This window comes from Onychomys torridus, chromosome 6 (genome assembly GCF_903995425.1).
Source record: "Onychomys torridus chromosome 6, mOncTor1.1, whole genome shotgun sequence".
Taxonomy (NCBI): domain Eukaryota; kingdom Metazoa; phylum Chordata; class Mammalia; order Rodentia; family Cricetidae; genus Onychomys; species Onychomys torridus.
This window is the reverse complement of record NC_050448.1, coordinates 69,914,621-69,926,172: the sequence shown is the minus strand read 5'-3', so window position 1 is coordinate 69,926,172 and position 11,552 is coordinate 69,914,621. Positions and strand designations below refer to the sequence as shown.

Genomic DNA, 11,552 nt, shown 5'->3' with positions numbered 1-11,552 from the left:
GCCACATCACCCCAGTTCTGCTATGCTAGGAATGTTACTAGGGAAGAGTATCGCCATGATTCAGAGGACACCTCAGGGATTGAGTTGGAGCTTGGACAGAGAGATTTAGGGATAAAAATGCTTCTTAAACATTCCTAGCTCTCCTTTTTGTAAGATAAAGACATGCTACCTTGCCTATTGCCTAGGCTGTTCTGGAAATCGAGATTTTTCTCTCTTAACTTTCTGAGTAGCTAGGACCTAAGTCATGTACCACCACACCCAATTTTTTTAAACAATAATTATCTTATTGTTGTTACTATTTTAAGACAAGGTCTTACCATGTATCTCTGGCTGTCCTGGAACTGGCTTTGTAGACCAGGCTGGCCTTGAACTCACAGAGATTAGCCTGCCTTTGCCTCCCAGTGCTGGGATTAAAAGGCTTGCATCACCACTGCCCTGCTGGATCAATACCCTTATCCCACCTTAGTGACCCAGGGATAGAACTTGGGTCATCAGGCTTGGTACTTTTATCTGACTGAGACATCTTGACAGTCCCCAGGCACCTGAAAGCCTTTTTTTGGAAATATGGACAAGTTATTCAACATTATTTACTGAGTACCTGTGAGACAGATCCTATGCCTCACACTGTCTGATTCAGAATCAGCAGTGTGCTATTCAGCTGGGTGAAGGTTTTAGTTATACATAACATACAATACTTCCGTGCTATCCACTCACAGCACGGTTTGTCTACTTTCAGTACCCAAGGAACACAAAGAATCCAGCAGGTGGCGGTAAGGAAACCAATGTTTAAGTCTTGAAGGAACAGGAAGGAATCTGAGGTTAATGAATGGGAGATATTTGATTCTGGTCCTGGTTTCCCTCCGGATAAACATCTAGGTAGGTATCCAGGCTACCTTAGGGCCAATAATCTGAGGGTTGTTTTTCCATGCCTTTTTAAAATTCATTTCTCAAATAGTTATTGAGTGCCTTCCTTGTACAAAGACGTGACAGGAGATGGACATACACGAATGAAGCAGTCTTTGGAAGCTCGGTTTGTTTGAAAGGTCCTCACTAGGACCTCCGCAATGTTCACAGACACCACGGTTCTTTGCTAAACCTGGGCAGAGTTCATACGAAGATTAGGCTAGAATGGAATTCCTCTGTTTTCCGTGCCCTTTGGAGTACAGGTAATTACACTGAACACTAAGGAGGACTTTGGATCGGAGGAAGATTGTTGTGATGCAGTCTGATCGAGTTCTGTAGTCGTTTTCACCGGTCTTTTAAACTTTGTTTTTAATGTATTTTTCTTATTATTATATTGTTGACAAATCCCTATTGACTTATTTATCTAACATTTACATTTACTGAACTCTGTCTCTGTGTCTAGCATTGTTTGAAGCAAACCAAACAGATCTCGTCTCAGGTCTTGAGAAGGAAGGTCCCACACGCCCGCACCGTAAACAGTAAAGGCTGGAAGAATTGATGGTTGTGATGTTTTGTAGTACACAAGTGCTTAGCATCTCGGACTTGACACCAGAGCTGCGTCCTGGGTTCCTTCCAGGGCTGTCATTTGAAGCGCCCAGTCCTCCCGAGTCCAGCTGATCCTCACCCAGAATTCACAGCAAGCTGAACGCCGCACGGCCAAAGATACGAACCTATATTGGCCTACCGAGCCACCGTAGGCACACGGCCTTCCGCCGGTGGATTCCTCGGGGTGTGACGTGGTGTGTCACGTGATCCGCGCTCCCCTCCGGATTGGCTCCGCTCCTCTCTGGATTGACGGCTGGAGCCGTGAGAAGGTGGGGCGCAGGCGCAGTGCTGGGATTTCCTTGGCCGCCCACCCTGAGCGGAGCGGTGGAGTTGGCGATAAACAGGCTGCGGCTGGGGAGCAGGGGGAGGGGGCACGGGCTTTCGGAGGACTCCTGCCGCCTGCTTTTTCCTTTAGGGGCGTTTGAGCGGGGCCGCGGGGCCGCGGGCAGCCGGCTTGGGTGCCGCTGCCTTGTGAGAGAAGGTAGCTTTCGCGGGGAGCAGTTAGGTTGCTAGGAGGGTGAGCGACGGCGGCTCTCCCCCATGCCGGGCGAGTGGTGCGGCCCTGAGCGGGTCCTGGAGCCTGGACGACGCCTGTGAGAAGCCCGCAGAACGCGGGTTCTGTGAAGAGACGTGGGGAAGATTCGATTCCGAGAAAAGGAAGAGCCGACTTGAAAGGGAGCGAGGCCGCTGACGGGGAGGGGGCGGCCAAGATGGCGTCCGCCTCCTCTGGGCCAGCGGCGGCCGGGCTTTCGTCCCTGGACCCCGGGGTCCCTGCCGGCACCTCAGGTGAGCCGGGGGCGGCGCGGGCGGCGGGCTGGGGAAGACTGTGAGATGGGGCCAGCAGCCGGCCCTGCGGAGGGACCGGCCGCGGGGGTGTCCGACTGGTTGTCCCTAACAGCCTGGACGGTCCTGAGGGGTCTAGAGGGGTTTGGGGGAGGATGGGCGCCAGCGGCCGTCGAGAACTTTGGGGAGGAGGGGGAAGATGAGAGCGGGAGTGGGTACAGCTTCGCCGGCGTGCACCAGGCCCTGGCTGCAGTCGCCAGCATCTGAATTCAAACCTACTAACGTAAATGGAGTGTGGGTAGATGGAGGCGAGACTGATGTGGAGTTAATAGAGCAAAACGTTGAGGGGGCAATGGGACCTAAAAGTGTTGGAGCGTGGAGGGGTGCTTTTGACTGCTGAGGAATTAGGAAATTGTGAACCTGATTGGGAGTAAGAGTTCCTGGAGTGGCCTTGCCCCACAGACTACCTCTAATGCGTCATCCCTCCACCCCTCAAGTCCTGTCCGCAGCCGCGCAGACACACTGATTTTCTCAAATTAACTCTTTTGGTGATTCCTAGCCTTGGCAAGGAATGGGGAGTTTTGTTGTTTTGTATATTGAGACGGGCACTTTCTCTCCCTGACTGGCTCGAGATCCCTAGGGCTGGGTTTACAGGTGTGTTCCCCAGCCAGCACAGAAGAAAAACTTGGAAGAATCTCAAAGATGGGGAGTGGTGGTGGTGGTAAAGGTCAGAAGACCCTAAAGCGGGCGTGGGGGGAGAGGGAGGGATGAAATGGGCTTGAGTTGTAGAAGAGCCCTAGTTAGGGCTCGGAAAGAAAGATGGGGAGGGGTGTGTGTGACTCCTGGTGCTGTGAGGGAATATTGCATAAGCGGATATGGACTGGAGGAATGCTTACGATGATGTGTGAAGAAATTGCAAGGGAACTGGGCAGTGTAGAGAGGTCAGTCAGGGTCGTTAGAGGTTGATGGAGATTGGGGGCTGAAAGGGCCCACAAAGAAAAGCCACAGATTGTGTGTAGGCGGGAAGCTGTGTATGGGAGGTGAATCAGAAGCTGTTCTAGAGGCTCTGTCAGGAGTGCCAGTGTTCCTCAGTAACTGTTGCCTGAGCAGCTGGGTGTTAGATGCTTTTCTTGAGAGTTGATTTTTTTTCTTAGGCCTGGGATTTTGCCCTTACCATTTTGAATGGGCTTGAGTTCCACCTTAAACATTACAGTTTAGACAGAGGAAACATAGTCATAGATACCCTCTTCTTAAGCTGCAATTTTATTTATGTGCCTCTATTTTTAGTTTCTCGGAGGGGTGTCTTTTGCCTTTCCTCTAAAAGCATTAGAGAGCCATAACAATTCTTGTTGCTTTATAAACGTGAAAAAGGATAATATTTACTAAAGTGATGGTTTTCCTTTTAATTTACTTACTTGATTTTCGTTTTTGTTTTTTTCTAGACAGAGTTTCTCTGTATAACAGCACTAGCTGTTCTGGAACTCACTCTGTAGCCCAGGCTGTCCTTGAACTCAGAGATCCACCTGCCTCTGCCTCCTGAGCTCTGGGATTAAAGGTGTTCGCCAACACCACTTGGCTTAGTTGATTATTTTTCTACTGTATGTATGTGCATAATATGTGTGAGCACATGTGTCAGAGGCTAGTTTCCTCCTTCCACCTTTATGAGAGTTCTGGTTCTTGAATCAGGTCATCAGGCCTAGACAGAAAGCACCATTGCCAGCTGAACCATCCCTCCTACTCAGATGACTTTCTTTTTAATGCAGTGGCTTCTTATTTGAAATTCTTAAGTATTTCCTAGCCAAGCATTCTTCTTTTCTTTTTTCCCTCAAGACAGTGTTCCTCTCTGTAGCTCTGGCTGGCCTCGAACTTGAGAGAGATCAGCCTGCCTGCCTGCACAGTGCCAGAATCAAAGGTGTGTGCCACCATGCCTGACTTCTAGGCATTCTTGTGAGTGATAATTTAAGCAAGCTTCCCACCTATCAAGTTAGGTAGTATCTCTGCTAAAAAACAAGTTAATCTCACTTCTTTTAAAAAAAAATTTTTTTTTTTTAGTGTCTGGCATGGCGGCATATGCTTTTAATCCCAGTATAGGGGAGGCAGAGGTAGGAGGATCTCTGGAGTTTGAAGCCAATCTGGTCTGTGTAGCAAGTTCAGAGATAGCCAGGACTACATAGATCTTGTCTCAAAAACCGAAAAAGAAAAAAAATGTGTGTGTGTGTGTGTCACTTTGTGTGTGAGTGCCCTAGGGACAAAGAGAGGCCTGCATCCCCTGAAGCTGAAGTCCATACAGTTGTGCGCACTTGACAAGGGTGTTTGAGGTTGGATCCTTTGTTTTGAAACAGGGACTAGAACTTGCTTTGTAGACCAGGCTGGCCTTGAACTCGCAGAGATCCACCTGCTTCTGCTTCCTGATGCTGATATCAAAGGTGTGCCTCAAACTTTCCACGTAGCAGATGAGCTTGAACTCTTTAGCTTTCCCTCTCTACCTTGTAGGTGCTAGAATTATAGGCCTAATTCCACCATGCCTAACTTAGATTACCTTGAACCTTTTTTTTCTTGTTTTATTTTTGAGGCAGGGTCTCTCAATGTAGTCCTTCCTGACTACTCAACATATAGAGCAGGCTGGCCTCAAACTCATGAGATCCTCCTGCTTCGGCTTCTCAAGTGCTGGGATTACAGGTGTGCCTCACCACACTGGGCAAACCATAAGCTCTGAAATGATATTTACAATCTTTTCCATTAGAGTTGTTACCATGTTTGAATCTGGAGGAATCCATTATAAATGAATTGTCAAGCATCCATCGTGTGCTTGTCCTTATGCTTTGATTGGTAATAAATGATGATGTAGTTTGCCACTTGGGTTCTGCTGTTTGGTGTGTATTAAAAAACGTATATGGCCGGGTGGTGGTTGCGCACGCCTTTAACCCCAGCATTTGGGAGGATCTTTGTGAGTTCGAGGCCAGCCTGGTCTACAAAGTGAGTTCCAAGGAAAGGCGCAAAGCTACACAGAGAAACCCTGTCATGAAAAACCAAAACAAAAAACCCAAACGTATATGTTCCCTTTGTTTTTCCCATCTTCATTATCTGGACAATGGCACCCACTTAATAAAATCAGCCCTGGTGAAGTACTGTTGACGACCATCTGTTCACGGTTCTGAGATCCTGGTTTTCTGTTCTGCCAGTTAACAACTTGAAATTCAAGTCGTCAAGTTCAGCTTTTACTAGAAATGAGAGCCAAGAGTTTCTGTTTGGAGTGTGCGTTTGTTGTTATTTTGAGATAGGGTCTGATGGTGTTGTCTTGGTCTAGAGAACTCTCTGTGTAGACCATGCTGTTCTGGAACTCAGAGGACTAAAGGTGTACGACATCATACCTAGCTATTTGGAGTCTTGATTTGAAATCAGGGTAGAAGTTACGAGGGCAGTTAAATGCCAAGATGTACATTGCTCCACTGAAATAAAACTCTGATTAAAATCACATTTGCCTCCCCAAAGGAAAGGCATTTGAAACCTTAGATGATCTTCAGCTCTAGTTCCTTTAGAACAGTTTTGAAATAGTCACCCCTTGCTCATCTGTTGGGTTTTATCAGAGCCATAAATGATTTGTGAATAATCCCACAGCTCCTATACTCACCCTACCTAGTTAGCTTTTTTGGTTTGGTTTGGTTTGGTTTGTACACCAGTCTGGCCTTGAACTCGGAAATCTGCCTGCCTCTGCCTGCCTCTGCCTTCCAAGTGCTGGGATTAAAGTTGTGTATCACTGCACTTGGCAAGCTAGTTGTTGTTTCCTTTCTTTCTTTTCTTTTAATTTTCCATTGGTGTTTTTCCTGCATGTATGTCTTGTGTGAGGGTGTCAGGTCCCTAGAACTGGAGCCACAGACAGTTGTGAGCCATCATGTGGGTACTGAGAATTGAACCCGGGTCCTCTGGAAGAGTAGTCAGTGCTCTTAACCACTGAACCATCTCTCCAGCCCCAGCTAGATGTTTTTCGAGGCAAGGTTTGCTGTGTAGCTCTGGTTTGTCAGTAGGGTTATAGTCCCACACCTGCGGTTCTTCAGATTTCTTGTTTGCTTTTTGCTTTGTTTTTTGTTCTAATCAGCTTGAGCTACCACATGTGTTTCATTAGGCCTACTTTCTTCTGCTTTTAAATTTTTAATATTTTTTATTTTGAGAGTGAATGTATGTACGCATGTATGTGTTCATAAGTGGAAGCTAGAGAACAACTTAACAGGTATTGGTTTTTTTCCTTCAGTCATGTGGGTCCTCAGACTTCCTGTGTACTTGGTGACAAATGCTCTTACCCACTGAGCCATCCTGCTGGCCTAATCTCCCTACTACCTTTTAAATCACAACACAGAACATCAGGTCTTACTGGACTCCAGCTCTGGACTCCAGGGACTTCAATCAATCCTTCTGCCTAAGACTGCTGTAGTTACTAGCTGATATACAGGTACATTCAATTCAACCACACTTGGCTTTTCAGAGTATCATTGTTTTTTGTTTAAATATATTTTTGCCACGGCTGTTTAAGCTCATGTCAGGTATAATTACAGTTTGTTTTATAGGTGTCTAGTATCTGAGATTAGTTGATATGTATACTTTAAAGTTAGCTTTGAGTGTCAAAATGGTATGTTTTACTTGTTGCTGTCTGTGGACTCCTGGTTGATACTAACTCTTCTGATTAATACCTTTGCTGAAATATATGCTACCTAAAACCTATAAAATATTTTATTAGCTTGTTTTTTCTTTGATCATATAATGGAAACTATGGCCTGTGGTATGAACAGAGATAACAAGAATCAGAGCTGGATAAAGGGGAGAAGGGTTTTGGTTTGGTTTTTGGTTTTGCTTGCTGGCTTTTTTTGAGCCAAGATTTTTTTTTTCTCCTCCTCCGCTCCCCCCTCCTCCTCCTCCTCCTCCTCCTCCTCCTCCTCCTCCTCTTCCTCCTCCTCCTCTTCCTTCCTCTTCTTTTCCCTTTTCTGAGATAGCGTCTTCCTGTGTCACCCAGGTTGGTCTCTTTATTTATTTACTTGTTTGTTTATTTGTTTATTTATTGAGCTGAGGATCAAACCCAGGGCCTTGCACTTGCTAGGCAGGTGTTTTACCACTGAGCTAAATCCCCAACCCGTTCTCTTAATTTATAATCTTCCAGCTTCAGCCTCCTAAGCTGAGAGTACAGGTGGATGACACTGCCTAGTGTTATTTTATTCTTTTAAGTTCAACCTTATCCTCCCCTCTCCCTTCCCCCTTTTCCCGTCACTGTAGCACTGACTGTCCTGAAACTCATTCTGCAGATTAGGCTGGCCTTGTACTCCCAGAGATCCATCTCTTCTGCCTCCTGAGTGCTGAGATTAAAGACCTGCACCTCTACCCCCAACAGAAAGCAGGAGGATCGGGAGTTCAAGGCCAGCCTGGGTAACATGAGACCTGTCTTTAAAACCTTCCCCCACATACCCCCACACACCCCCCCCCCCGCAAGAAGATTAAAATTACAAGTTGCTTTTTTTTTTTTTTTTGACCAAAGATAAAAACACACTGGTGAAGTACACTGTTTTCTCTGTAGTCACCCAGGTGGAGGGAATCTCTCTTTCTATATTCCAAACTAAGCCCAACATTCTGTTCCAGATTTTATTAGGATAGATTAAGTAACCAAGGAGAGTTATGAGGGAAGGGGAAGAGGTCTTTCTTAAAATATAGGCTATATATGATTAACTAGACTTTTTTGGTTTTTTGGTTTTGTTTTTCGAGACAGTTTCTCTGTGTAGCTTTGCGCCTTTCCTGGAACTCACTTTGTAGACCAGGCTGGCCTCGAATTCACAGAGATCCACCTGGTTCTGCCTCTTGAGTGCTGGGATTAAAGGTTTGAGCCACCACCGCCAGGCCCCCAAAAAGTCAAATTTTTGTGTGTGTGTGTGTGTCTGTGTCTGTGTCTGTGTCTGTGTCAGTGTATGCCACATGTGTGCAGGTGCCTGCAGAGGTCAGAAGATAGCATAAGATCTTGGAGCAGAAGTTACAGGTGGTTATGAATAGTCAATGCAGTGCTGGAAACTGAGTTCCCATTCCTGGAACAACAGTCAGTATCTGTTGCACCCCCAAATTCATACCTTTGAACTTAGACATGGAGGTCAGAAAAACTGAGAAAGTCCAGTGTTTCAGAGAAAACATAACTCAGCTTTGGGCCAGCATCAGAAAAAAGAAAGAAAAGAAAAGGCAGAGTTAAATTAAAAAAAAAAATTCTGTCTCAGGCAGGCTTCATGGAGGAAACTCCATTAGCAGTAGCCTATATTTTTTATTTTGCTGGTTGAGGGAAGTGCTGTTGGGGCAATTAATGCTTGTTTTGAAATCATAAAAACTAACTTTTTCTGCTGAACTATGCATGCATTTTGTTCACATAAACCTCCTCCCCCCAGTACCGGGATTGAATGCAAGCATATGCTAGTCAAGCTCTACCACAGAGTGCTATTGTTAACCCTGGAATATGTGTATAATCCTGCAAAACTCCAGATGGTTAGAACCAGAGTAGAGTGTCATGACATAACCCTGAGTTGCAGGATTCCCAGGGCTCGGGCAGAAGCAGGAGGATTGCCACAAGTTTGAGGCCTGTCTGGTTTACATAGTTCCATGTCAGCTAGGGCTATAGAGCAAAAGAGACTCTCCCCCACCCCAAGAAGATAAACCCAAATTTGGACATAGAATTGGGAGATGGCAGTCTGTCAAAAATCCTTTTTAATTTTTTTGAGACAGGGTTTCTCTGTGAAGCAGTTCTGGCTGTCCTGGAACTCACTCTGTAGACCAGGCTGACCTGGAACTCACAGAGATCCGCTTGTCTCTGCTTCCCAAGTGCTGGGATTAAAAGCATGCACCACCACATCCCAGCCTGTCAAAAATCTTAAATGCCTTTTGACTATGGCTGGCTAATTCAAAAGTCTCAGGTCTTTTAAGAAAAGACTTGGCAGCCAGCAGTGGTGAATCTGTGAATTCAAGACTAGCCTGGTCTACAGAGTGAGTTCCAGGACAGCCAGAGCTACATAGTGAGACTCTGTCTTGGGAAAAAAGAAGGAAAAGACAGCCGGGCGGTGGTGGTGCATGCCTGTAATCCCAGCACTCGGGAGGCAGAGGCAGAGGCAGGTGGATCTCTGTGAGTTCGAGACCAGCCTGGTCTACAGAGCTAGTCCAGGACAGGCTCCAAAGCCACAGAGAAACCCTGTCTCGAAAAACCAAAAAAAAAAAAAAAAAAAAGAAAGAAAAAAAAAGAAAGAAAGAAAGAAAGAAAAGGCAGATCTTTTTTTTTCTTCATAATTTTGAGCAAAATATTGGTGTTAAGTGATATGGTGAAATTTGTTCTCGTGGTACTGGAAGTAAAAGTTCATTAGAAGGAAATAGTTATTTTAATTTCACTTCCTCATTTCCTAAATTAGGCAGCTGAGGTTTAGAGAGTTTTACTAGAGACAAGGGTGCTCAGAATGCTATTAAAAAGGATCTTAGTAAACTTACGGCTCATTCCTTGGTATTTCTGGTATTATGTTGGCTATTAGGTGACAGGACTGGTAGATTAAACTAAAACATGGGGTTTTTTTTAAACATTTATTTGGTGATGGGGCTTGTCAGGGTGTGCATGTATGGTCAGAAAACAGCTGTGAGAGGCAGAGGAGTTGGTCCTCTCCTTCCACCGTGGCTGGTAAGTGCCTTTACCTAATGCACCATCTTGCTGTCCCAGTTCAAACTATTTTTGTGCACCCGTGTGTGTGTGTGTGTGTGTGTGTGTGTGTGTGTGTGTGTGTGTGTGTTGAAACAGAGTTTGACTATCTGGGAATTTGCTCTGTAGACCAGGCTGGCCTCCAACTCACAGAGATCCACCTGCCTCTGCCTCCTGAGTGCTGGGATTAAAGGCGTGTGCCGCCTCCGCCTCTGCCACCTGTCTCAAACTACTTTTGAGCTTTTATTTTGAGGCCCTTCCTTGACTTTTCTGACTTTCCCTGAGAAAGGAAAATTGATAACCTGATGAGAAACAAAATTGAGCTTTTCTTTGCAATGTGGCTTCGTTTTAATTGCTTTGATTCAGTTAGTGTTATGGAGGTAGTAGTGGTCAGTCCCTGCCCTCCCCACTTACTTTTGATACAGAGTCTAATCTGCCCAAGCTGGCCCCAAATTTACTTTGTGTTAAGGCAGATCTTGAACTCCTGGTCCTCTGGCTACTTCCTGGGTTCGAAAATTAAAAGTGCGCTGTTCAGGTGTTTTTGTTTGTTTTTTTCAGGGAGTGGAGGGTGGTGGGTAGTGTAGTGGTGGTGTTTCAAGACAGTTTCTCTGTGTAGCCCTGGCTGTCCTGGAACTCGCTTTGTAGACCCGACACTCAGATCACCTGTCTCTGCCTCCCAAGGGCTGAGACTCAGGGTGTGCCCCACCATCCCTGGCCAATTGTAAGTTTGAGTTACTGTTTAACCTCTTGAAGCACAGTCTTCCTATGTGGCCTCTGCTGGTCTTAATCTTGAGATCCTCTTGTCTAAATTTTCTGAGTACTCAGATTACTGGCATGTGCCACCAGGCCTAGGCAGTATCTTTTTTTTGTCTTAGAACTAACTGTGTGATCCGCAGTACTTCTCTGAAGCATGCTGATATTTCTGAATATTTTTATTTGGAAAACATACTGTGCCTCCCGCCTGAAGGGGTATAGGTAGAATGATTTTCAGTATTCTAAATTAGGGGAGCAAAGAGGTATTCTGGATAGTTCAGCAAACAAATTCGCTTTGTTTTTTGTTTGCTTGTTTGTTTTGTTGTTGTAGAAAGTTTTTTGTTGTTTATTTTGCTGGAGTTTTGTTTGTTTTTTAATCCTTGGCTCTTGATTTTATCTAACTAGTTCCTAAGAGTTAGCATTTTTACTTTGTGAAACATTTAAGTTATGTTATTGGTAAGCGGTGGATTGAGTCTCTGAAATACTTTGTCTATGACCTGTTCAGGCAAAACTAGTCTGAGGAATGCATGTCCGGCTAGCCTCAAGCATCTGCAAATTATATGTGTACTTCAAACACTGAAGTCAGTCACACAGTGTCTTTTAGTTTCTCGACTGCTGGATGATGTCATCTCATCTCCAAAGGAAATGCTTCTCCTCTGAAAGTGCTGGGAGAGGCTTTGCTATTGAGGCCAATTCTGTTTTGTTCCACATGCTAAGGGGAGCCCAACTCACTTCAGAGTTACTTGCTGTATGAAGCTATCTTTGTTTAAATTATCACCTCTTTATTTTTAGAGATTTCACTTTTATTAAAATG

At 45.3% G+C, this 11,552-nt stretch overlaps 1 protein-coding gene across 6 annotated transcripts in view; it reads left to right on the top strand.

Annotated features, from left to right (window-relative positions):
- Positions 1–1,768: 1,768 nt before the first annotated feature.
- Positions 1,769–11,552, top strand: part of Pip5k1a (phosphatidylinositol-4-phosphate 5-kinase type 1 alpha) — a 45,939-nt gene continuing 36,155 nt past the window's right edge. For 2 of the 6 annotated variants that reach the window (XM_036189707.1, XM_036189706.1), the window contains exon 1: positions 1,769–2,295. In XM_036189707.1, coding sequence (XP_036045600.1) covers positions 2,220–2,295 — 76 coding nt within the window. In that variant the 5' untranslated portion in view covers positions 1,769–2,219. Of the gene's footprint in view, positions 2,296–6,646; positions 6,740–11,552 lie in introns of all 6 variants that reach the window. The other 4 variants (XM_036189705.1, XM_036189704.1, XM_036189708.1 and 1 more) reach the window with 3 other exon arrangements.